This window comes from Schistocerca piceifrons, chromosome 3, assembly GCF_021461385.2.
Source record: "Schistocerca piceifrons isolate TAMUIC-IGC-003096 chromosome 3, iqSchPice1.1, whole genome shotgun sequence".
Lineage (NCBI taxonomy): Eukaryota > Metazoa > Arthropoda > Insecta > Orthoptera > Acrididae > Schistocerca > Schistocerca piceifrons.
The window spans coordinates 659,758,659-659,782,084 of record NC_060140.1 but is presented as its reverse complement, the minus strand read 5'-3'; the positions used below and the strand labels follow the sequence as shown (position 1 = coordinate 659,782,084).

The following is a 23,426-nucleotide window of genomic DNA, read 5'->3' as shown; positions in this document are numbered from 1 at the left end:
TTTTCTGCACGCCGCTCTATTACTTTCCCAAAACATTTATCAGTTTTCAGGCCAGTTTTCGTTTTTCTAACCAATATTCTTACCTTCTTGTTCATGGAACTTATAGCTAAAAACTTTATTCTAGAGATAACACCAGGGACTATGGTTTTAACTCCTGTATTCATTCCCACAGGTAGTTGTGAAAGCACATCTAGCTCTAGGTTTTATGATCCTTTCATATAGTTTACTTTTGAACTCTTGTAAAGGAAGTAGCCGTTTCATTAATCTACTGTGTAGTTGTCTACTCTCCACTCAAGACAATAAGGCCCAATGATTTCTGAACCCCAAATAATAGTTTCAAATAAATCCCTAACTATGGACAATAATTCCTTTTCAGCAGCTGTGTAATTTTATTTGAGCTTGTTAAGATTTCTACTGGCAAAAGCTATTGTATTATGCTCTATCTTATTGGGATCCCTCGCCCTTTGAAACAACTTACACCCAATTCCATATCCCAATTGTCCATTGCCAGTTTAAAGGGCTGATGCATTTTAGGATAACTAAAATTTTGGCTTGCAACAGAACCTGCTTAGTATTGTTAATTGCTTCCATTATGCTTTAATCCAAAATCCACTGAGGCCATTGCTCCAAAAGATTCAAGACTCAATGATCGTTCATAGATCGACCTTTTACAAAATGCCTATAGAAGCCAGCTAACCCCATAAATAAATGTAATTATTTTACACTTCCTGGGGCTGGGCAATCTTTTATTGCCTGAATTTGTTCTGGATAAGGCTGTCTCCCTTTTACTCCTACAATATGCCCTAAAACTTCAATTCTTCTCTCCCAAAACAAGATTTACTCAGTTTTATTGTCATGCCACTCTCCTGCAAACTTTTTAATGTTTTAATAAGCAGGCAGCAATGTTCCTTCCAGGTTTTAGGAACCAACAGTAGATCATCCACCCACATTATTAGTTCCAGTATTACAGTATTCATTCCTGTATTATGTCTTTACCCACAGCTTTGTCTAGGACCCGCATGAAAATCACTACAGATATATTTAAACCAAAGGGAGGTAACCTCAACTGGTAAGACTTTTCGTCAAACAAGAATGACATATAGAGTCTAGAATCTTTGTGCAGGGCACCCTGGCAGTATCTGATTGTCAGGTCCTTCAAACTAAAAAAACTTTCATTGTTCAAACTTACATATTAATTCTTCAGTAAGAATGGATCTCTCTTTTTCTGTTTCAATGTGTTTATTCAAAGTTGGAGCATCTAATACCAAACAAACATCCCCATTCGGTTTTCTCACTACTAATACGTAATTACTACATGTGCTAGACTACATTCTGTAATATCACTGTAAGCCATTTTCTGTATTTCTTCTTGTACTTCTATGTGTGGACTCCTATGATAGTGCTTCCTCTGTTATGAGTGATCTATCCATTGCATTGGTATTGGCTGTAGCTACCATGTTAACATACTTCACTTCTTCCAGTTCTTGCATAAACTCTACAGACTTACTTTTGAAAGGCACTTGATTAGTACACTTATCTTTTTTCAATCTTACTCCATTTGCATTAAAATTAAGTGAGGCCTTATTTTCTATTAGCCAATATAAACATAACTGTACCTCTACATTAAGATTTAGTACAATCAGAAGTCTGTTGAAATGAAAAGTTGTTAAATGTTAAAGGTAATCTGGTTTGCAATGAGAGGATGTACAGGCCAGGTCTTGCACTTACATCTATTAAGGGATACGAGCCATGAAGCAAGGGGCTGGGAGCAAGAGTTGTATAAGGATGGACAAGGATATTGTGTAGGATCGATGGGCAGCGGAAATGGGTGGGAAGGATAGTGGATAGGACACTCCTCATTTCAGGGCATGACGAGAGGTAGTCGAAACCCTGGTGGAGAATGTGATTCTGTTGCTCCAGTTCTGGGAGGTACTATTTCACAAGGGGAATGCTCCTCTGTGGATGGACAGTGGAACTTTGAGAGGTGGGGGGGGGGGGGGGGTGACTGGAGAGATAAGGCATGAGAGATCTGTTTTTGTATAAGGCTGAAACTCCCTCCCAACACCATATATAGAATCCAGAACTTAAACAAACCTGTAACACAATCATGAACCTTTCCTCCAAAACTCTTAGCTGCACAGAAATATCAGTCTTTTCCAAAGGCCTCCCTTTTTGCCCCACTCACAAATGCGATCATGCAGGACTTGTTAAAGACCTTCTCTCCTTATCCCAATCCCTACAATGGAAAAACTTACTTCATCAACCCTAACAATCAGACTTAACCAAAGAGCAATGCTGAACCCTCCCTCACTCAGTTCACTCCTCCACACAACAATCATCCACCCCCACTGCCTCTAAATCACCCCCTGTTAACTTTCCAGGATGTCTTAAACTAGGACCTAGCCTCACCATCATTCCCCAAATCCCTCAACTTGCAAACTAACCTTACATCCACAGAAAGAAGTGCAATCCACTTCATAAAAACTGATCTCAATCTTATAATCCTGCCTGCTGACAAAGGTTCCAACACAGTTGTATTGAACAACAAGATTTACATGGTGGAAGCACTCTGCCAGTTGTCAGATTCATCCACCTACAGTGACACCATTCCAGAAATCCAACAGATCTCTAGTCTCTCCTCAAATCCTTAGGCCCATGCCACAACCTCTACCTGGAGTCTTATCTCTCTCCTCACCCTAACCATTCCCTGCACTCCTGTCTGCTACATGCTTCTTAACATCCATAAACCCAACCCAACCACCCAGGACGCCCCATTATCACCAGCTTCTGTGCCCCCACTGAGAGAATATCTGCTCTTGTAGACCAACACCTTCACCCTACTAACCACAACCTAACCTTCTATATGAAAGATACCAACCATTTCCTCTACCGATTCTCCACAGTTCCTATTCCTTTACCACATGGTGCCATGCTCGTCACTATTGATTTCACCTCCCCTTACACTAAAATCCCTAATTCCCACAGCCTTACTGCTATTGAATACTGCCTTTCCCAATGCCGAGTGGATTTCAAATCTACAACCTCCTTCCTGGTCATAATGACCAACTATATCCTCATCCACAATTACTTCTCTTTTTAAGGCATTACCTACACACACAAATCCAATGATGGTTATGGGCACCCACGTAGCACCATCCTATGCCAACCTATTCATGTCCTTCCTAAACACCCAGAATCCCAAACCCCTCGCCTGGTTCAGATTCATTTATGATATCTTCTTGATCTGAACCGAGGGTGAGGACACCTTATCCACATTCCTCCTGAACCTCAATGCCTTCTCTCCCATTCGCTTCACTTGGTCCTATTCAACCCAACAAGCCACGTTCCTTAATGTTAACCTCCACCTCAAAGACGGCTATATTAGTACTTCTGTCCACGTCAAACCTATTAACTACCAACAATACCTCCACATTGACAGCTGGCACCCTTTCCATACTAAGAAGTCTCCTCCACACAGCCTAGCAGCACATGGATATCACTTCTTAGGACATGGTATCCCTCTTGAAATAAACTGAGGGTCTCAGTGAGACCTTCACAGTCCATAATTATCCTCTCAATATTATATATAAAAAAATAATAAAAAATAAAAAAAATTTAAAAAAAGGATCTCTTGTGCCTTATCTCTTAAGTCACCCACCAACTCCCGAAGTCCCACCCTCCAGTCACAGAGGAGCATTCCCCTTGTGATGTAGTACCACTCAGGACTGGAGCAACTAAATCACATTCTCCACCAGGGTTTTGACTACATCTCTTCATGCCCTGAAATGAGGACTGTCCTACCCGCTATCCTTCCCACCCCCCACCCCCCTGTAGTTTTCCACCGCCCACAGAACCTACATGATATCCTTGTCTATACCTACACAACTCATGCTCCCAACCCCTTGCCTCAAGGCTCCTGTCCCTGCAAAAGACTTAGCTGCAAGACCTGTCCCATACATCCTCCCACCACCACTTACAACAACCCAGTCACATGCATCACCAACCCCATCAAAAGCAGGAATATATGTGAAACCAGTCATGTGACCTACAAGCTAAGCTACAAATACTGTGCTGCATTCTACGTGAGCATGACAATGAACAAGCTGTCTGTCCACATGAATGATCACCAACAAGCTGGCCAAGAAACAGATGAACCACCCCATTGCTGAGCATGCTGAACAACACAACGTTCTTCATTTCAATGGCTGCTTCACAACCTGTGCCTTGTGGATCCTTCCCACCAACACCAGCTTTTCTGAATTGCACAGGTACGAACTCTCCCTGCAACATATCTTATGTTTCCGTGACACTCCAGGCCTCAATCTTCGTTACTCTTGGTCCTTACCCTCTAGCCCCTCTCCTGCTCCTACTCCGGCCGGAGCCTCGTTGTTGTTTTTTTTTTTTTCACATTGACCACGTGTGGCTGGGATTTATGGAAGAGACTTCTTGGTACAGAATGGGTGGCAGCTGTTGAAATGGAGGTATTACTGATAGTTGGTAGGTTTGATGTGGATGCAGGTACTGACATAGCAATCTTTGAGGAGGAGGTCAACATCGGGGAAGGTGGCTTGTTAGGCTGAGTAAGACCAGGTGAAGGGAAGGGGGGGGGGGGGGGGGTGGAGGAATGTGGATAGGGTGTCCTCATCCTCGATCCAGACGAAGAAGATGTCATCACTGAGTCTGAATGAGGCGAGGGGTTTGGGATGCTGGGTGTTTAGAAAGGATTCCTTTAGATAGACTGTGAATAGGTTGGCATAGGACAGTGCCTTGTGAGTGCTCATGGCTGTACCACAGGTTTATTTGTAGTTAATGCCTTCACAGGAGAAGTAATTGTGGGCGAGAATATAGCTGATGATGGTGACCAGGAAGGAGGTTGTAGATTTGGAACCCATCAGGCATTGGGAAATGTGTTCAATAGTGGGGATGCCGTGGGCATTAGGGATGTTAGTGTCAAGGGAGGTGGCACCAATAGTGACAAGCAAGGCACCATGTGGTGTAAAGGAACAGGAACTGTGGAGAGTCAGTGGTGGAAAATGGTTGGTATTTTTATAAGAGAGGGTAGGTTGTGGGTAATAGGCTAAAGGTGTTGGTCTACGAGAACAGAGATTCTCTCGGGAGTGGGGGTGGGGGGGGGGGGGGCACAGAAACTGGCCACAATGGGGCGTCCTGCATGATTGGGTTTATGGACTTTAGGAAGCATATAGAAGGTAGAAGGGCAGGGAGTCATTCTCATTGCTTGTTCCTATATTTTCATATTATCTTTAGATTTTTTTGTGAAAAACACGATCCAGATTTCCCATCTGCTTAATCATTTGCAGAAAAATGGTGCTAAATTCCTGTGTTAAGAGGTGTGCCGGAAAGCTTTGGTGCAACTTAAAAAGTTCCTTAGGTAATTCTCTTGTTTAGTAACATTCCACCTGGCAAACATTTAAGGGTATATGGAATGAGTTTTTCGATGAAAAAATCGATTTTTGGATAAATGCATTTTCGAAAAATTTAGACTCTCCCATTTAATACCATGTATAAAATATTTGGATGACGTGAATAGAACTACTTTAAATATTTTTTTAAAATAATTTTGACACACAATGTTCCGCACCTTGTATATGAGACGCGAAATATACCTGATATAGACAGCCTTGCCAGAGATATAATTGAGCACAAGAGAGTTAGCTTTTCTGTTGGCTACACTGCTAGACAGTTGACAATAGAGTCTGCACCATTTGTACCGTTTCCTTTGTAAATACATCCATGTCATTGTTGTGAAAGTCGTATGTGGAGAAGTCATTGAGTTTTCTTTCCTTCAACATGCCAAGACCTAGTCTGAAGGTACTTAGAAAGTGTGTACATTGGCGCAAGAAAGTAAAGTGAACTAAAAATTCATCTGATTCATCTTCATCAGTATCTGATGTCCCAGTAGCGACTAACCTCAACACTGGTAGTGATACATTAAGTGATGCTGCTGCCACTACACCGGAAAGTGCTTCAAGAAGAAAACTAGCTGGAACTGAAGAAGAATACAAGAAACTAAATGCTGGGACTACAAAATATGAGGTAATTAACGTCTCTTTATTATCGGACGTTTTGGAGAACAATGTGTGCTGCAAACAATGTGGAAAACGTGGTGTTTCATTGAAAACAAACTTACATGTAGGGCTTGCTTGTGAATTAGAGTTGATGTGCAGTTATTGCAAACACAGTGTTACTTTCTTCAATTCCTCACATGTTACTGCAGATACAGGTAAACTATACGATATAAACATTAGACTGGTTTATGTATTACGGTGTATAGGAAAGGGCAGGGCTGCAGGTGCCATGTTGTGTGGTGTGATGAACCTCCCTCCTCCACCTTCAAAATTTATCGAACACATAATTGCAATAGGCTCTGCTGTAGAAGATGTGGCACAGGAAAACATGAAAGATGCTGTTGAGGAAGCAGTTGTTGAAAATAATAATAGCAGAGACTTGTCCATAGCTTCTGATGGAAGCTGGCAGAAGAGAGGCCACACATCGCTGAATGGTGTAGTAACAGCTAAAAGTGTGGACACTGGTAAGGTAGTTGATGTGGCAATACTTTCCAAGCATTGCAGATGCAAGGAGAAAATGAAAACTAAACATGAAGAGGAGTGTATGGCAAATTACTATGGGTCAAGTGGTGGTATGGAAGTTGCTGGTGTAAGAAGTATTTATCAACGCTCAGTAAAATGGTACAACGTTAGATACATAAATTATCTTGGAGATGGTGGCTCAAAGGCTTTCAAAGAAATTGAGGAACTGAGACCCTATGGTAATGATGTGAAAATTTCCAAACTGGAGTGTGTTGGCCATGTTCAGAAAAGGATGGGATCAAGACTTCGACGGCTCAAGGCTAGCATGAAAGGCAAGAAATTGAGCGATGGAAAAACTTTAGATGGGAAAAATAGACTGACAGATGCTACAATAGATCATATTCAGAAGTGCTAGCAATAAGACAGAATACAGCAGATGTAGAATTAATGAGAAGAGTAGTCTGGGCTCTGTTTTTACATACAGCTTCAAACAATGAGAATCCCCAACATGGGCTATGTCCAAAAGGAGACGATAGTTGGTGCAAGTACAACAGAGGCAAGGTAACTAAGAAACAATACAATCACCCTCATCACCTGCCACCTGCCATAATGGATGAAATAAAACCAATATTCCGAGACCTCGCAGATATTAGTCTACTAAAGAAATGTCTTCATGGCCGGACTCAAAATCCAAATGAGTGTGTGAACCATGTGATATGGAATAGACAACCTAAAACTGTGTTTGTGGGTATAAACACACTTCACTTTGGCGTTTATGATGCTGTTTCATCATTCAATCAGGGCAATATAACAAAGTGCAAAGTTCTGCAGAAGTTGGGGCTCTGTGTAGTACTACGAACTGCCGCAGCTATGCTTTGTTTGGACAAGGAACGGCTCAGGTCTTCAGATAATGCCATAAAAGTATATTCAAAGCATAGCAGAGCCATCAAGAGGAAGCTGTTGGACGATTCTGATGATACAAGCTATTGAGCAGGCTTGTACTGAAGTAAAAACTTTGAAGCTAATTTCCCGTAACTTTAGTTTTTTGTGTATAAGGTACATTTTCTCAGGGCCTATTTATAGCAGAAAGATAAAATTTTCTGTAGTTGTTCCTTAAGACCTTCTAATATATCTGAATTAAAAGATATGTGGAATTATTTTGTATTAATGGATGTAAATTTTAAAATACTTGTTAAAATGTATAACGTTTTTTAACATTTACAAAAAATAAAATATTTGAAAAACTATACAATATTTTTTCAAAATTAATAATTCAGCATAAAAGCAGAACATATCTCTGCGTTCTGTGAAAAAAATCAAGAGTATCGCCCAAATAACAAATGAGAAAATGTTCCTAACTTTTAGCTCAATTTAACATTGTAACCATAGGGTGTTCCGTATACCCTTAACATTTGCCACTGATACATCAGGTTATGGCATTGGTGCCAACCCGATGGCACAGAACAGCCCACTACAGTATACTAAAATGTAGACTTTCACGGCCGGAAATATCATGTCCATTATAATTATCCGGGCTGTTATGCCGTGGTCGGTTGATGAATTTTGTCTCAATTCCCAGTCAGTAGCGAGCCAGTGGGTGTGTTGGACCTCCCATCGACCTACGGACCCCCTTGAAGATGTCTCCCGCAGTCGGAGACGAAACGTTGGGAACTGAGACAAAATTCATCAACCGACCACGGCATAACAGCCCGGATAATTATAATGGACAGCACCTAAATCATTAAAATGTGGCACACAGGAATTATTCACAAACTAAGAAAGATTCATTGGCTATCTTTTGGAGTCAAGAAGTTTCACGTATATCTCTAAGGTACTAAGTTTCACCTGATCACCAACCTTAGGTCCCTTACTTCACTATTCGCCTCCCCTTTGAAACTCCCCAATAAGATGGTACAACCGCTGCAATGGTGGACATTACACCTATTAGGTTAGTTGCTGGCCCACCACTTGGCACTCAAATGCACACTCACTTTCCTGCTTGCAATAGGACACTGATGCAGAGTGACTCGCACAATGGGCTGCGTTTTGACTTAGACGCAAATCAGTGACACACACTCGATGAATTCCAAATTATGGTGCTTGACTCAGAGACAGAAACAGGCCACGAGCTGCTACTCAGCAGGACGTTGTCCGCTGTAGTGCAGTTGTCCAGAGCACCTGCCTAGGGGAACCAAGTTGACATGGCGCACCTGTATTTTTCATTATGACCAGGCTTAAAATAACTGACTGTGTCATTTGTTGGCTACAAACAATTCTGAATACTGGGTGGTAGTTCCTCCCATGCCCCATTGCCATGTACTAAAGCTCCTCCACATTGCCCACTGGGGAATGCATAGAATAAAGGCAACAGCGCGGTGTTGTGTGCTCTGGCCTGGTGTTGATGCCACCCTAGCACAGTCCATTCGGAACTGCCAGGACTCTGCCCATATTCATCAGCCCAGCCACAGTGTTTCAATTCTTGGCCATGCACTGACGACCCCTGGCAAAAAGTGCACGTCAATTTTGCCAGATGGTTCTGAGGAGCAATGTGATTGCTATTTGTTGACACACTCTCTAACTTTTCCCTGGCAAATACTGCATGTCAATTTTGCCAGACGGTTCTGAGGAGCAATGTGACTGCTACTTGTTGACACATGGCTACCACCACCACAGCAGCTATCATCCATGTACTATCCATCATATTTGCAATAGAGGAGCACCTTTACAACAACCCTTCAGTTCACAGCATCTGCGTTTCAGGATTCGGAAGCCACATGGCTGGTCAGGACCTTCAAAATGCAGATATGCAAAATAATAATGACAGCTAACTCCAGGGATGCACTCGCCAGCTTCCTAGCCATCTACCAGTCCACCCCTCACCAATGGAAATAACCCAATCAAAAATTTAAATGGACACTGATCCTACACCCTCTTCAATCCACTATGCCCAACTCAGTGGGTCCACCATCCACGTACACAACCCTATTACCACGTGGGCTGCTATGTCTGGGCTCATATCTTTGGCCAGAACACTGCGTGGACCAAAGGCATCATCGTTGGCAACAAGGGGCAACAAATGTTTGAGGTTGCAGTTGGTCACGAGCATTTCGTGAAGCATCAAAATCACCTCCGGTGTAATGAGAAGTACCGTCCACGTCCCCTCCCCCCCCCCCCCCCCACTCTCTCCCTCAGCTACAATCTGGCCAAGATCTCCACCCCAGAACCCATTGACTGGTTGTCAATTCCACTGCCTGCACTGGCATCTGATCCAGCCAGTTGAGCTGAAGACCTGCCGCAGGAGCCTTTGACAGGGGGGTTTGGTATCTCTCTCTGCCCTTCCTCGATTAAGTCAGCACAGGCCAGGCTGTTTTTGGCCCAACTGCCAATTAGCGGGGGCAGTGGTTTAGTATCTGACAGTGATTTGGATTCCCCGTCAAGACCAAGTATCAATACAGAGAACAGGTCAGAGATATTCAAGCTACATACTCCAGCCACAGCTTGCTCCCGTGCGATGCACCGCCACAGGCCTGTCATGTGGGGCTGTGGAGCTGTCCACTGCAGTGGACTGCCAGTAAATACTGCGGCCCGAGACTGGTCAGTTACTCTGACTAGTTCATAGCTGCATAAGTACATGCTATTGAGAAGTAGAGTTTTCGTCTTGCCTGTATTATGTTTTTGATTCGGATTGCTCCCTAGACTGTTCGTATTTGCTACACTCCAGATTTGTTTTTGGTTAGCTGTTCACTACTTGAACTCTGCGATAACAGATGTCAGGAACCCACTGCTCATTCCACCATTCTTTGCATTACTGCCAGTGGAAGTGATCATACACATGTATTAGGGAAAAGAGAAATTTATTGCAGGATCAAATTGGTGAAAAGAGAAATTTATGGGACAACTTGACAAGAAGGGACTGGTTGATAGGACACATGGTGAGACATCAAGGCATTGTCAATTTGGTAATAGAAGGAAAGGGGGGAGGAGGGGGGGGGTGGCAGAATTGTAGACAAAGATTACAAAATGAATGCAGTAACTAGACTCAAGTGGATGTAGATTGTAGCAGTTATACAGAGATGATGAGACTTGCACGGGATAGACTAGCATGGACAGCCACATTAAACCAGTCTTTGGACTGAAGACCATCATCATCACCACCACCACCACCACAACTGAAGAAGCTGTCAGATCAAGTTTGGAAAGTAGGTCTTTTAACAAATATGTTGTCAAAAGGTAAATGGACAGAGGACATGAATTCTGAATGAACAAGATCATCAAAATATGGACCATGTGGAACTCCCTCCCAGGCAACCTAGTGGATAACTGTTTCCATCTTGATAACAGCATGTAGTTCGTTATACATTATCATATTTCAGCACCACCTGATTAGATGTCTTAATAGTCGTCTCCCCCCCAGTGCAGTAGCTAAAAATCCGAGATACTGACTTAGAATTTCAGTAGCTCCAATGTATTTCCAAGAAGCATTTTGTCATACACAATGCCAACAATGCCGCCGCCATCTCAAAGAACACATTATGTTATCTCTCGTGGAGAGGCAGAAACATTTGTATGGATAGTTTTTCTTTTCTTAGAGTTGAGCAATTCTTTTCATATTCGATACTGACATAAATGCACCATTTTTCATCATCACTACAAACATAGATAGGAATAGTTGATGCTATTCATGAACCTAATTGTACTGAAAAAAGCTATGTAAACTATTATCTGCTAATTTTGGTGGTTTCTGCTTTGAGTTTTGTATTCATAGTCCAGATTTTTTAATCTGTTCCTCATAATGTCAAAGCCACTGACTTGTCACAATTCATTACATTTGCTAATTCTTACTCATGTGGAGTGCTATGTTACAGAATTCTTATATTTTAGTTATAATAGGGTCTTCTTATATTTTAGTTAAAATAAGGCCAACAGACAATATATTTTTAAAGATTACAATCTCAACCACTGGTTGTTATCAACTAGATTAAATTAGCCTTTTATTTTGTTATCACCACTACTGCACAGCTTTGGCAGTGTGCCCATTTTCAAGTGACTGTTATTTTTATTGTTATTACAATGAAATGAACACCCTTAGCTGCTTACAGGTGTTGACTTATGTCAACGGGAACAGATGAAAATGTGTGCCCCGACCGGGACTCGAACCCGGGATCTCCTGCTTACATGGCAGACGCTCTATCCATCTGAGCCACCGAGGACACAGATGAATAGCGCGACTGCAGGGACTTATCCCATGCACGCTTCCCGTGAGACTCACATTCCCAACTGTCCACAATTCTACATATGTAAAGTACCTTATAGACATTTGCCCATCCACTCATTACTCGCGCACACTTAGGCGATTCCCGTAAGAGTTTGGGCAACCTGTGCGCATTCGCACAGACAAAGGTCAATGACTGGGTAGCCTTTTAACTATATATATGACTGAAAATGTGTGCCCCGACCGGTCGGGGCACACATTTTCAGCTGTCCACATCCATGTATATCAACAACACCTGTCGGCAGCTGAGGGTTTCAGTTAGTCATCATTTATTCCAGGGAAAAGCTGCACGGTCATCAACAGTATCTGTTCTTTCAAGAACTTCATATACAATCTAAATGTTTGTCTATTCACATATATTGTTAAAACCATTGCGGGTTGGCTGGGCCTCCAAAATAAGAACAAGGCACTCAATGTTTCTTGAACAACAGTGATGCAACACAATACAACAAAGAGTAAGAGTGCACTGGAATATGTAGTGTGACACCTCATAGCCAAATGGTCAGAGAGAAAAAGCTAAAATAATTAACAGAGTATTACTAACATACCTTATTTCAACTCGCACCATTGACTGCACACAGGAAATAAGTCTACTCCCTTGAATGACATGCTCACACAGTTTTGACACTTCTTTAAGCTCATCATCTATAAAGCCCATTGACTGTTAGGCTTGAACCTGAAAAATAATAAACACTGGTGTAATTAAGTGTAGAAGTACTGTACATGTATCACTCAAAATAATTGAAAATGTAAGGAAAGAAGAAGTTTGATTTCTAGCACTGTTCGCACCATACTCGTCGCCCTCCATGGTCTCAAACTAACGGCAGCTCAAGAAAATTATACAGACCTTTCTACATCTACATGTACATACATACTCCGCAATCCACCATACAGTGTGTGGCGGAGGGTACATCGTACCACAACTAGCATCCACTCTCCCTGTTCCACTTCCAAACAGAACGAGGGAAAAATGACTGCCTATATGCCTCTGTACGAGCCCTAATCTCTCGTATCTTATCTTTGTGGTCTTTCCGCGAAATGTAAGTTGGTGGCAGTAAAATTGTACTGAAGTCAGCCTCAAATGCTGGTTCTCTAAATTTCCTCAGTAGCAATTCACGAAAAGAATGCCTCCTTTCCTCTAGATACTCCCACCCGAGTTCCTGAAGCATTTCCGGAACACTCACATGATGATCAAACCTACCAGTAACAAATCTAGCAGCCCACCTCTGAATTGCTTCTATGTCCTCCCTCAATCCGACCTGATAGGGATCCCAAACGCTCCAGCAATACTCAAGAATAGGTCGTATTAGTGTTTTATAAGCAATCTCCTTTACAGATGAACCACATCTTCCCAAAATTCTACCAATGAAGCAAAGACGACTATCCACCTTCCCCACAACTGCCATTACATGCTTGTCCCACTTCATATCGCTCTGCAATGTTACGCCCAAATATTTAATCGACGTGACTGTCAAGCACTACACAACTAATGGAGTACTCAAACATTACAGGATTCTTTTTCCTATTCATCTGCATTAATTTACATTTATCTATATTTAGAGTTAGCTGCCATTCTTAACACCAATCACAAATCCTGTCCAAGTCATCTTGTATCCTCCTACAGTCACTCAACGACAACACCTTCCCGTACACCACACATCAGCAAACAGCCACACATTGCTATCCACCCTATCCAAAAGATCATTTATGTGGATAGAAAACAACAGCAGACCTAGCACACTTCTCTGGAGCACTCCAGATGATACCCTCACCTCCGATGAACACTCACCATCAAGGACAACGTACTGGGTTCTATTAATATACAGGGTGTTACAAAAAGGTACGGCCCAACTTTCAGGAAACATTCCTCACACACAAAGAAAGAAAATATGTTATGTGGACATGTGTCCGGGAACGCTTGCTTTCCATGTTAGAGAGCTCATTTTATTACTTCTCTTCAAATCACATTCATCATGGAATGGAAAAACACAGCAACAGAACATACCAGCGTGACTTCAAACACTTTGTTACAGGAAATGTTCAAAATGTCCTCAGTTAGCGAGGATACATGCATCCACCCTCCATCACATGGAATCCCTGATGCACTGATGCAGCCCTGGAGAACGGCGTATTGTGTCACAGCCGTCCACAATACGAGCACGAAGAGTCTCTACATTTGGTACTGGGGTTGCGTAGACATGAGCTTACAAATCCCCCCATAAATGAAAGTCAAGAGGGATGAGTTCAGGAGAGCGTGGAGGCCATGGAATTGGTCCGCCTCTACCAATCCATCGGTCACCGAATCTGTTGTTGAGAAGCGTATGAACACTTCGACTGAAATGTGCAGCAGCTCCATCGTGCATGAACCACATGTTGTGTTGTACTTGTAAAGGCACATGTTCTAGCAGCACAGGTAGAGTATCCCGTATGAAATCATGGCGGTGAATCGAGGAAGTACAGTACATACTGACGAAACTATAATGAGCTCTAACATGGAAATTAAGCGTTTCCGGACACATGTCCACATAACATGTTTTCTTTATTTGTGTGTGAGGAATGTTTCCTGAAAGTTTGGCCATACCTTTTTGTAACACCCTGTATGTATGGTAAAAATACAGAGAACAAGAACTTTTCAAATAGATGGCTATTTTAATGTAAGTTTTATACTTGAAAAATAAAATAAAAACAGCAAACAGAAAAACTACATCATCATCTATCATTACTGAAATAATATATTCACTGAAATTATGTTTATAGAAAAAAATATTTTAGGTGGCATTGCCTTCACAGGAGGTAGGCTCGCAGGGTGGTAAGAAAAGAACATTCAAGTTGATAAGAAAAAACGAAAGTGAATGTTAAGTTATGACACATAGCAGAGGAAGTGCAACTATAATTGTATTACGACCGTCACCATCAGCTAAATGACATTACCAATGACAAAAAAGTTTCTTATGGACAGAAAATATTGATGTGAATGTTACAGCTATCAGGAAGAATGTTAAGACACAAAATACGCATAAGACAAAGATTTTGATAATCCACCAAAAATACTCAACATTAGGAAAAAAGCAGTTGGTAAAATCATCTAAACTTTTTTTTAATTGCAGGAAGGTTCCTGATTAATTTTGTACTTCATCCTTATCCAGCTGAGCTTTTACTCCATCTCTTCTACTCATCTCCAATGACACTATTGTTGACAGTACGTTAAACTTTACTCTTCCTTCATCAGCTTACTGTACTACAAATTTCAAGTTGGTACAATGCCATTTCAGTCTGATTGTTAACAAATGATGAGGCAGTTATGTATGATATTTTAATGCCCCATAGCATAGGTGCTACTACACGTAGAGCACTAATTCCATTAGGAAACAGGTGCAGAAGGATTTGGGCAACCTTACTGAAGGTGATAGCCCAACCTTTCTAGTGCGATTCATCAGGGGAAAAAGGAAAGGCTTCCAGATCACAATTTGAAGAAGCACCTCCCAAACATTAGTGAAATGCTTATATCAGTATATCTGCTTAGTAAAAGCAATTACCTAGCCAGAGGAATAAATATTATGACAGTGAGTTCTCTCTTAATTTGCTAATTACTGAAAGAAACAGAAAGAAAATGGTTGTTTTATAGATCAATATAATGAACAATCACGTTATGTGACTGAGCAATATTTTGGGAGTTCCCCACAGAAAACTAATATCTGATGACTACGTAAAATGATATTACAATTGAATAGAATGAGAATCCACCACTGTGCTGCATAACCATTCAAAGTAACAAGGGACTGATAATTATTTGCAAAGAGGGGAGTTATTAGAATGCAATACATTCTGTTTCAACCAGATGTTGACATTTTATTACTTTTCTGTCCATGTGGTAGTGATTTGAAGCATTTACGGTTATTTTGTCTCTCTTCTTAGAACACCAATTCTAATTCTTATCAAATATTGATTATGGCAATTGGTGAAAGAAGGTACAGCAATCAGTTGCAACTTTTGTTTACTTTAGCAGATCTAGATTTCACTCACTGAGTCACCATCTTCAATGCTTGAGGTAATACAGTACCACCTCCCCATCAGAGTTCAGGAGATATAATGTCATAAACAATGACATCCGTTAAAACTGCCACATCATACATGTCGTTTAAATTTATCAGTTCTTTCCTACTAACTCTACTCACAACACATTTTACACACAAATATCCACACATGCTGCTGACCATACCTTACGACATTTTTTGAGACACAGATTAGGAGATATGATGTTAGAAACACTGAGATGCATGAAAAATTGCCACATCATGCATGAAGTTTTAATACATTTATTCTTTACTACTAAGACACTCCTGCAGACAAGGTAACTTTAGGAAGTCCCTGACAGCTTTCAACTGTGAAGTGCAAGCAGCTGCAGGTGAAAACAATAACCACCTATAGAGCTATGAAGAGGAGTTGCCATAGAGACAATTACCAAATGGTGTTGTGGGACAGCTGCACAGTTTCGTAATATCAAAGGTGTTACTAAAATACAAGTTAATGAAATTTTTTCAATATTACACTACAAAAATAGTTCATTTTTTGTTTTCGTTTCTAATAGGGAATTTACAAAATGAATACCCAGGCAATGGTGGATTTGCCAGCTAGTAACTAATAAAAGTAAAGTGAAAAATATTTCTAATATTGATGACAGCTGTGTAAATAAATTTGTCTACCCTATTATGGGAAAATTAGTGAGATAATTGCTTCAGTTTTTACAAAATATGCAGGCCTAATACAAATGTGACAGTTTCAATCACTGATAATCTAGGCTTAATTTTGAGAAACAGTGCTTAAAAAAGAAATGTCAACCAGGGATCAGGCTTATACAAGACTGAATGTCCAGACAGTGATGCATGTTACATGGGATAGACTGGCAGATGATTTGAAGTTAGATTCGGCGAGCATATTGCTATAGAGTGGAGTGATGTGGCTGATAGGTCAAATTTTGCCACCTATCTGATTTCAAGTGACCATGATGTGCTTGTGATGTCCTCATACACGAGGGTGTTATACCGATGTGAGAAGGGTATCTGTATGGACTTGGTGAAGGATGTCAAGATTTTTCACGATCGAGCGTTTCCTGGAGGGATGCTGCTCAACTGACACGAGAGCTTCCCATTTTTGAAAGACATATGAAGATCTGTGGCAGCTGACCAAAAGAGCTGAGAGCAAAAGACACACAAATTCGGCATGAAAAATATATTTGTAACTATCCATCTCCAACACAATTTACAAGTGTGCATGCTCTGTGAGCTTCAGTAATTCAAATTACATGCTTTTTAAGTGGTTCATCTAATAGTTACTATCTTTAACATCAATTAGCACCATAACAACATGCACCATTATTTTAGTTCACATGTGAGGACACATTATCCCATCCATATAAGCTCATGAATTGCTCAGCAACTAGCTATCACCACACTCAGTAATCAGCTTTAGTTAAATTTTGTTCCATTATTCACTAAACTGGAAATAAAGTACTTTAAATCACGATCTGTTAGCATCTTATGTTTGTTTCAGTACTCCATAATTATGGAAACTACAATAACTAAGTGGGTCACTAGCTCATAAAAGTGTAGCTAGGAGTGCATAATGGTTTATCTAAAATCATGGTTTCAATATAATTCTCTTTTAACTGTTGTTGTTAAATTTTTCAGAAGCTAATGCACATGTATTGTTTCTAGATACACCAACACATGATGTATTTCTTTGATACAATACGAACAGCAATTACATACATATCAACAGCCAGCTACACAGAATAGTTCACATTACCACCACTTTGATTGCACAGAATTTTTACTGCTTCAGTATCATTGTTGTAGCCACTTCTATTTCATATCGATAAAAAATGTATTTCTTTAAAACAACTCCTTTACAATAGTATAAATAACCAACTACATATATACAATGCATTACTGTAACATGGATCATGTATAGAGGGCACCATAGATATGTATGACGTAAAATAAGGCGAGCTGTGAGATAAATGAAAAACAGCAGCTTCAGTGCAATTTGAACTTTTGAAATGTATAATCCAAGAGGCACTATGCCAAATAATGGTTGAACTGTGCTAACTGTATCGGCTGATACATCCCATCTACTTATATTTTAAATTTATACAATTGTACTTCATATGTGTGATTCTATTTTAATTGATTGCCATATTACCTCTAGTATTGAAGATGGACAATCAATGACTGAAATCTAGATTTTCTACACTATACAAGTTGCAGTTGATTGCTGTACCTTCTTTCACCAATTGAAATAAGTATAGTCACTGAGCACTTACAGACTCCAGGTGGAATCAAATTTTTAAAAAAAAAGGCTATTATGGAACTATCACTTTTTTCATATAACTATTACATGTGGAAATCTCCAGAGCACTTCATTCAATATATCACAAAAATACGCCATGCTGAGCATGCCAAATTTAAGTTTAAACACAAATGTTGAATATTATTCTTGAAGAATCAAATTAGCCAAGATTGCAAGCAATTCTTTTTATTATTATGACCAGTTTAAACAGATCTACATTATCATCAGATCTTGTAACACTATTAGTTGTATATGCTTCTTATGATATTGAAAGTCACTTAGTGATGTTGTGTCAAATAAAACATGGCAGAGAACCTCAGCATGTCACAAATAAAGTAACACTATTACAACATGCTACATATTGTACTGATGTTCAAGCATACACTAACTGCTTGACACCACTATGGGACTTTCACCACTGCAACAGGAATGTACAACTAATAATGTTACAAGATCCGATGATGACAGCATAGCTCCATCGAAACCAGTCATAGTAATAAAAACTATTGCTGGTGATCTTAGTTAAGGTGATGCTTCAAGAATAATATAACTTTCAGATTGGCCCCAAACTGACGCAATGTCAAACATATACCACAGATGTTGAAGATGAATAGTTGAGTATCTGTCTGAGGGTTGGGTTGAGTTGTTTGGGGGAAGAGACCAAACAGCGAGGTCATCGGTCACATCGGATCAGGGAAGGATGGGGAAGAAAGTTGGCCGTGCCCTTTCAAAGGAACCATCCTGGCATTTGCCTGGAGCGATTTAGGGAAATCACGGAAAACCTAAATCAGGATGGCCGGACGTGGGATTGAACCGTCGTCCTCCCGAATGCGAGTCCAGTGTGCTAACCACTGCGCCACCTCGCTTGGTCTGAGTATCTGTCTGAATCGTTGATAATCTTGGATTTTTGTTCTCATACTCCTTTACTTTCAAAAACCAAAGTCAGATTTTCAAACACACAAATGTTATTACCAAGAAATTAACCATCTAGATGGACCTCTTTCTTGAGAACACTAACGGATGGACTCACAACCCAAGTTACAGACATCTCTATGAGCCAATTTCTGTAATCAATCTAAATTAAATGTATTGCCATCTACACTAAAATTGACTAAGTGATAAATGGCAATACTGATATGAACAGTCTGCTGACACATGATTAGTGTATAAATTAGCCATGTTGACCCAGTGCTGTGGGTTTTATAAGCTTTGGATCTGGGGTTGGATTTCAGTGATCATAGGCACACTTGACAAAAAAATTAGTCATGCCCTGGTGGCATTACACTCACACCACACAATGCCGCTACTAGTTTTGACAATGGCTTAAATGCAGAATGGGAAATAAATGCAGCATGGAAGAGAGTCCACAAGTTTCTTCTGGTATACCTTATCCAGCCGATGCAACTCATTGATGGTTAGATCCAGCAGAACAATCAGATTTTTTTTATTTTATTTTTTTTTATTTATTTAATTTTTTATGGGGGGGGGGGGGTGGGGGGGAGGGGATGCTGACTGCTCCATTTCACTCGCAAATAGATTTTCTTATGTGAGATTAAGACTGGCTGATGTAGAGGGTCATGTGGTGTCTGTGTATTTATCAAACTAGGAATGTATATGTACAGCTCTGTAAACATGGCTGTAGTCATCTTGGTAGGTGGGGAGTGTCCACAGCATACTCATAATGAAAATGTTGGAGAATGAGCAACACCTGCAACTCAAGAATGTTGAAATAAACATCCTGGTTTGTATTCATGGTAGCTTAACAGAATGGGCCTAATGTCACAGTACAACAAAAAATCCCTAAACATAACTGAACCACTTTCAGCTTGAGCTACACCCACTCCACACTGAGGGTTAAACATCTTATCAGGCTGTCAGTGGACTCAATCCCTTACACCATTTGAGAAAAAGAAGCAAAACTGCAAACTCAGACAACACTACATGCCTCTAGTCAGCTACTGCCCAGTTTCTGAGCTGTCGGGTCTAATGAAGACGTGCTGCTTTATGTTCCAATAACCTTTTGTGATGTTCCCGACACCAAAGGTCCACTGAATGTAGTTTACAATGTACACTGAGAAACTGGTTGAAACAGACCTGCATTCACTGATAATAGTAATTCCTGTCTGGTTTGACACTGATTGCCATTAAAGGCGTAATATTTATCTCCAGTTCCTGTCAGTTAGTATCATTTGATGACCACTATCTTTACGCCACATTACATGGCTGCGATTGGTACACCATTCCTTGCAGACATGTTAGTTGCAGACAGTCTGTGCAAATGCACCAATAAATCGAGCAACTTCATTCATGTTTCCAGAATAAAATTTTCACTCTGCAGCGGAGTTTGTGCTGATATGAAACTTCCTGGCCGATTAAAACTGTGTGTCGGACTGAGATTCAAACTTGGGACCTTTGCCTTTCGCGGCAAGTGCTCTACTGTCTGAGCTACCTCACAGCTTTAATTCCACCTCCTCTGCTACCTTCCGAACTTCACAGAAGCTCTCCTACAAACCTTGCAGAACTAGCACTCCTGGAAGACAGGATATTTCGGAGACATGGCTTTGCCACAGCCTGGGGGATGTTTCCAGAATGAAATTTTCACTCTGCAGTGGAGTGTGAGCTGATATGAAACTTCCTGGTAGATTGAAACTGTATGCCGGACCAAGAAAGGAGAGGTTCGCAGGAGAGCTTCTGAGAAGTTTGGTAGGTAGGAGATGAGGTACTGGTGGAATTAAAGCTGTGAGGACGGGTCATGAGCCGTGCTTGGGTAGCTTGGATGGTAGAGCACTTGCCCGTAAAAGGCAAAGGTCCCAAGTGCAAGTCTTGGTCTGGCACACAGTTTTAATCTGTCAGGAAGTTTCTACTTCATTCATGGAGTGGTCATCAGCATATCTAAACATGGTAGCTCGTTGCTGCCATTCTGATGCATCTCCAAGTCAATCCATTTTACTGCACTGATTACATACTACTGACTGGCACACACTTACCACTTCACTGCCATGACTTACACCAGTGGTGTAGGTTCAAACCTAGTAGCAGCTACACATCAGCTACAGTGTTCAAAATCAATGAGTGCACCCTTTTACGGAGGTAACTAACATTTTGTCCAATGAGTTTACGAATACTACACAGGAAAAAACAGGCTAGAAAATGAGATAAATGCCTTATCATTTTGAACTGCATTGATTACTTCACAGAAGGACTCTGCTAGCTGTCGGACACGTCCACATAAAAACCTTGCCACAGTGAACCCATTCCAGAAATCCAACAGGATCTCCGGTCTCTCCTTAAATCATTACACACATCCCAGAACCTATCCCCATGTCTACCTCTCTCCTCACATCTACCACTCCCCACAGTCCTACCTCCTACAGGCTTCCTAAAATCCATAAACCCAACTACCCAAAATGCCCAATTGTAGCCAGTTACTGTATCCCCCACTAAGAGAATCTTTACTGTTGTGGACCAACGTCATCAACCTGTTACCCATAGTCTACCATCCTGTATTTCCATCATCAACACACAACAGTTCTTGCTCCTTCACCACGTGGCACTCTGGTTGTCACTATTGGTACCACTCCCTCTACAGTAACATCCCTAACATCGATGTGTTACTGCTATTGAACACTACTTTTCCTATTGCCCCAATGACTCCAAACCTACAGTCTCCTTCCTCGTCACTTTGACCAAGGGCATGTTTGTTTAAGATCTAATAGCCACAATTATCGTGTTTTAGTTTGCGTCAGAAAGTAAACCGATTCTGTGACATATTACAGCTTCCTAATCAGGGGCGAATTATTTAGTTTCAGCTGAGTACTTTGGTAGTTAGGTTTTTGAACCTCTGCGTATAAATCTAGACACGGTTCCTGAAATTTCGTCAGGGTCTACAGCAGATTTCTGTGGCGCAAGTTGATAGTCGTTTGTTTGTTTTGAAAGCTAGTGACCGCTTGTTGGCATTGATCAGCCAGTCAATCAGGCAGCAGAAGCCGGCCGAGACACAAGCAGCAACAGGGAAGTAACCGAAGTAACCGATTTTGTTACTTTTATGAATTCCTAACTAGGAGCAATTTTATAATATTATCTGTGTGTTCTAATAGTTTAGTTTCTTGAGTTTCTGCATGTTCATTTAATATCTAATAGCCACAGTTCTCACACTTCCATTTGTGTCGGAAAGTAAACTGATTTTGTGACATATAACAAGTTCCTAATCAGGGGCCAATTATTTAACCTCACCTGAGTGCTTCGGTAGTTAGGTTTTTAAAATCTCTGCGTATTAATCTAATTTATTAGACACAGTTCCCTTGTTTTCATCAGGGTCTACAGTAGAGTTGCGTAGCACATGCCGATAGTCCGTTTATCTGCATAGTTTAGTTTTCCACGGTCTTCAGTATGGACAGGGACTGCGATTGTTGTGTGTGGATGCGAGCCAAGTTAGTGACACATCGTTCTCAGATTCAGGCTGTGATGGCTTTGGTTACACGACTTGAGGCTGCAGTGGATGGGCACCACTGTTGTGGGCTGGCTATGAGGATCAAACGGACGTCCAGCATGTCCAAGTCCTCCGATCGGTCCTCACTGGTGGCCAGCCCAGATACTGCTCACACTGAGGTTGACCCCTCGCCTGTGGTCGAATGGGAGGTCACCCCGGGGCGTAGCAGGCGGCAAAAGACTTCCCAGGCAGCCACATGTAAGGCCTCTCCAGATTGTCTGACAAACAGGTTCCAGGTGCTGTCTGTGGCTGACACTGTCGCTGAGCCAGATGCTGTCGCCTGTCCTGTTTCAGAGGAAACCTCTCAGCCTGCAAGATCCGGACAATCACAGAGGGTGAGATTATTGATAGTTGAGTGCTCCAATGTCAGGAGCATTATGGGGCCCCTTAGGGACATGGCTGCCAAGAAGAGAAAGAAAACCAATGTGCACTCAGTGTGTATACCGGGTGGACTCATTCCAGATGTGGAAGGGGCCCTCCCGGATGCCATGAAGAGCTCAGGGTACAACCAACTGCAGGTGGTTGCTCACGTCGGTACCAATGTGTGTGTCACTTTGAATCAGAAAAGATTCTCTCTGGTTTTGAGCAGCTAACAGAAGTGGTAAAGATTCCAGTCTGGCCCACAAGATGAAAGCTGAGCTGGCCATTTGCAGCATAGTCGACAGGACCGATTGCAGACCTCTGGTACAGAGCTGAGTCGAGGGTCTGAATCAGAGGCTCAGACGGTTCTGCAACCATGTAGGCTGCAGATTCCTCAACTTGCGCCAAA

The 23,426-nt window shown here is 41.3% G+C and overlaps 1 protein-coding gene and 1 non-coding gene across 3 annotated transcripts in view; both read right to left on the bottom strand.

Moving 5' to 3' along the window:
- The window catches only part of LOC124787968, a 110,087-nt gene that overhangs the window by 71,302 nt on the left and 15,359 nt on the right, over nucleotides 1–23,426 (bottom strand). For both annotated transcript variants that reach the window (XM_047254973.1, XM_047254974.1), the window contains exon 2: nucleotides 12,369–12,496. In XM_047254973.1, coding sequence (XP_047110929.1) covers nucleotides 12,369–12,478 — 110 coding nt within the window. In that variant the 5' untranslated portion in view covers nucleotides 12,479–12,496. The remainder of the gene's footprint in view (nucleotides 1–12,368; nucleotides 12,497–23,426) is intronic.
- On the bottom strand, nucleotides 11,685–11,758 carry Trnat-ugu. Its single transcript has one exon. It is a non-coding gene; the product is annotated as a tRNA-Thr (tRNA).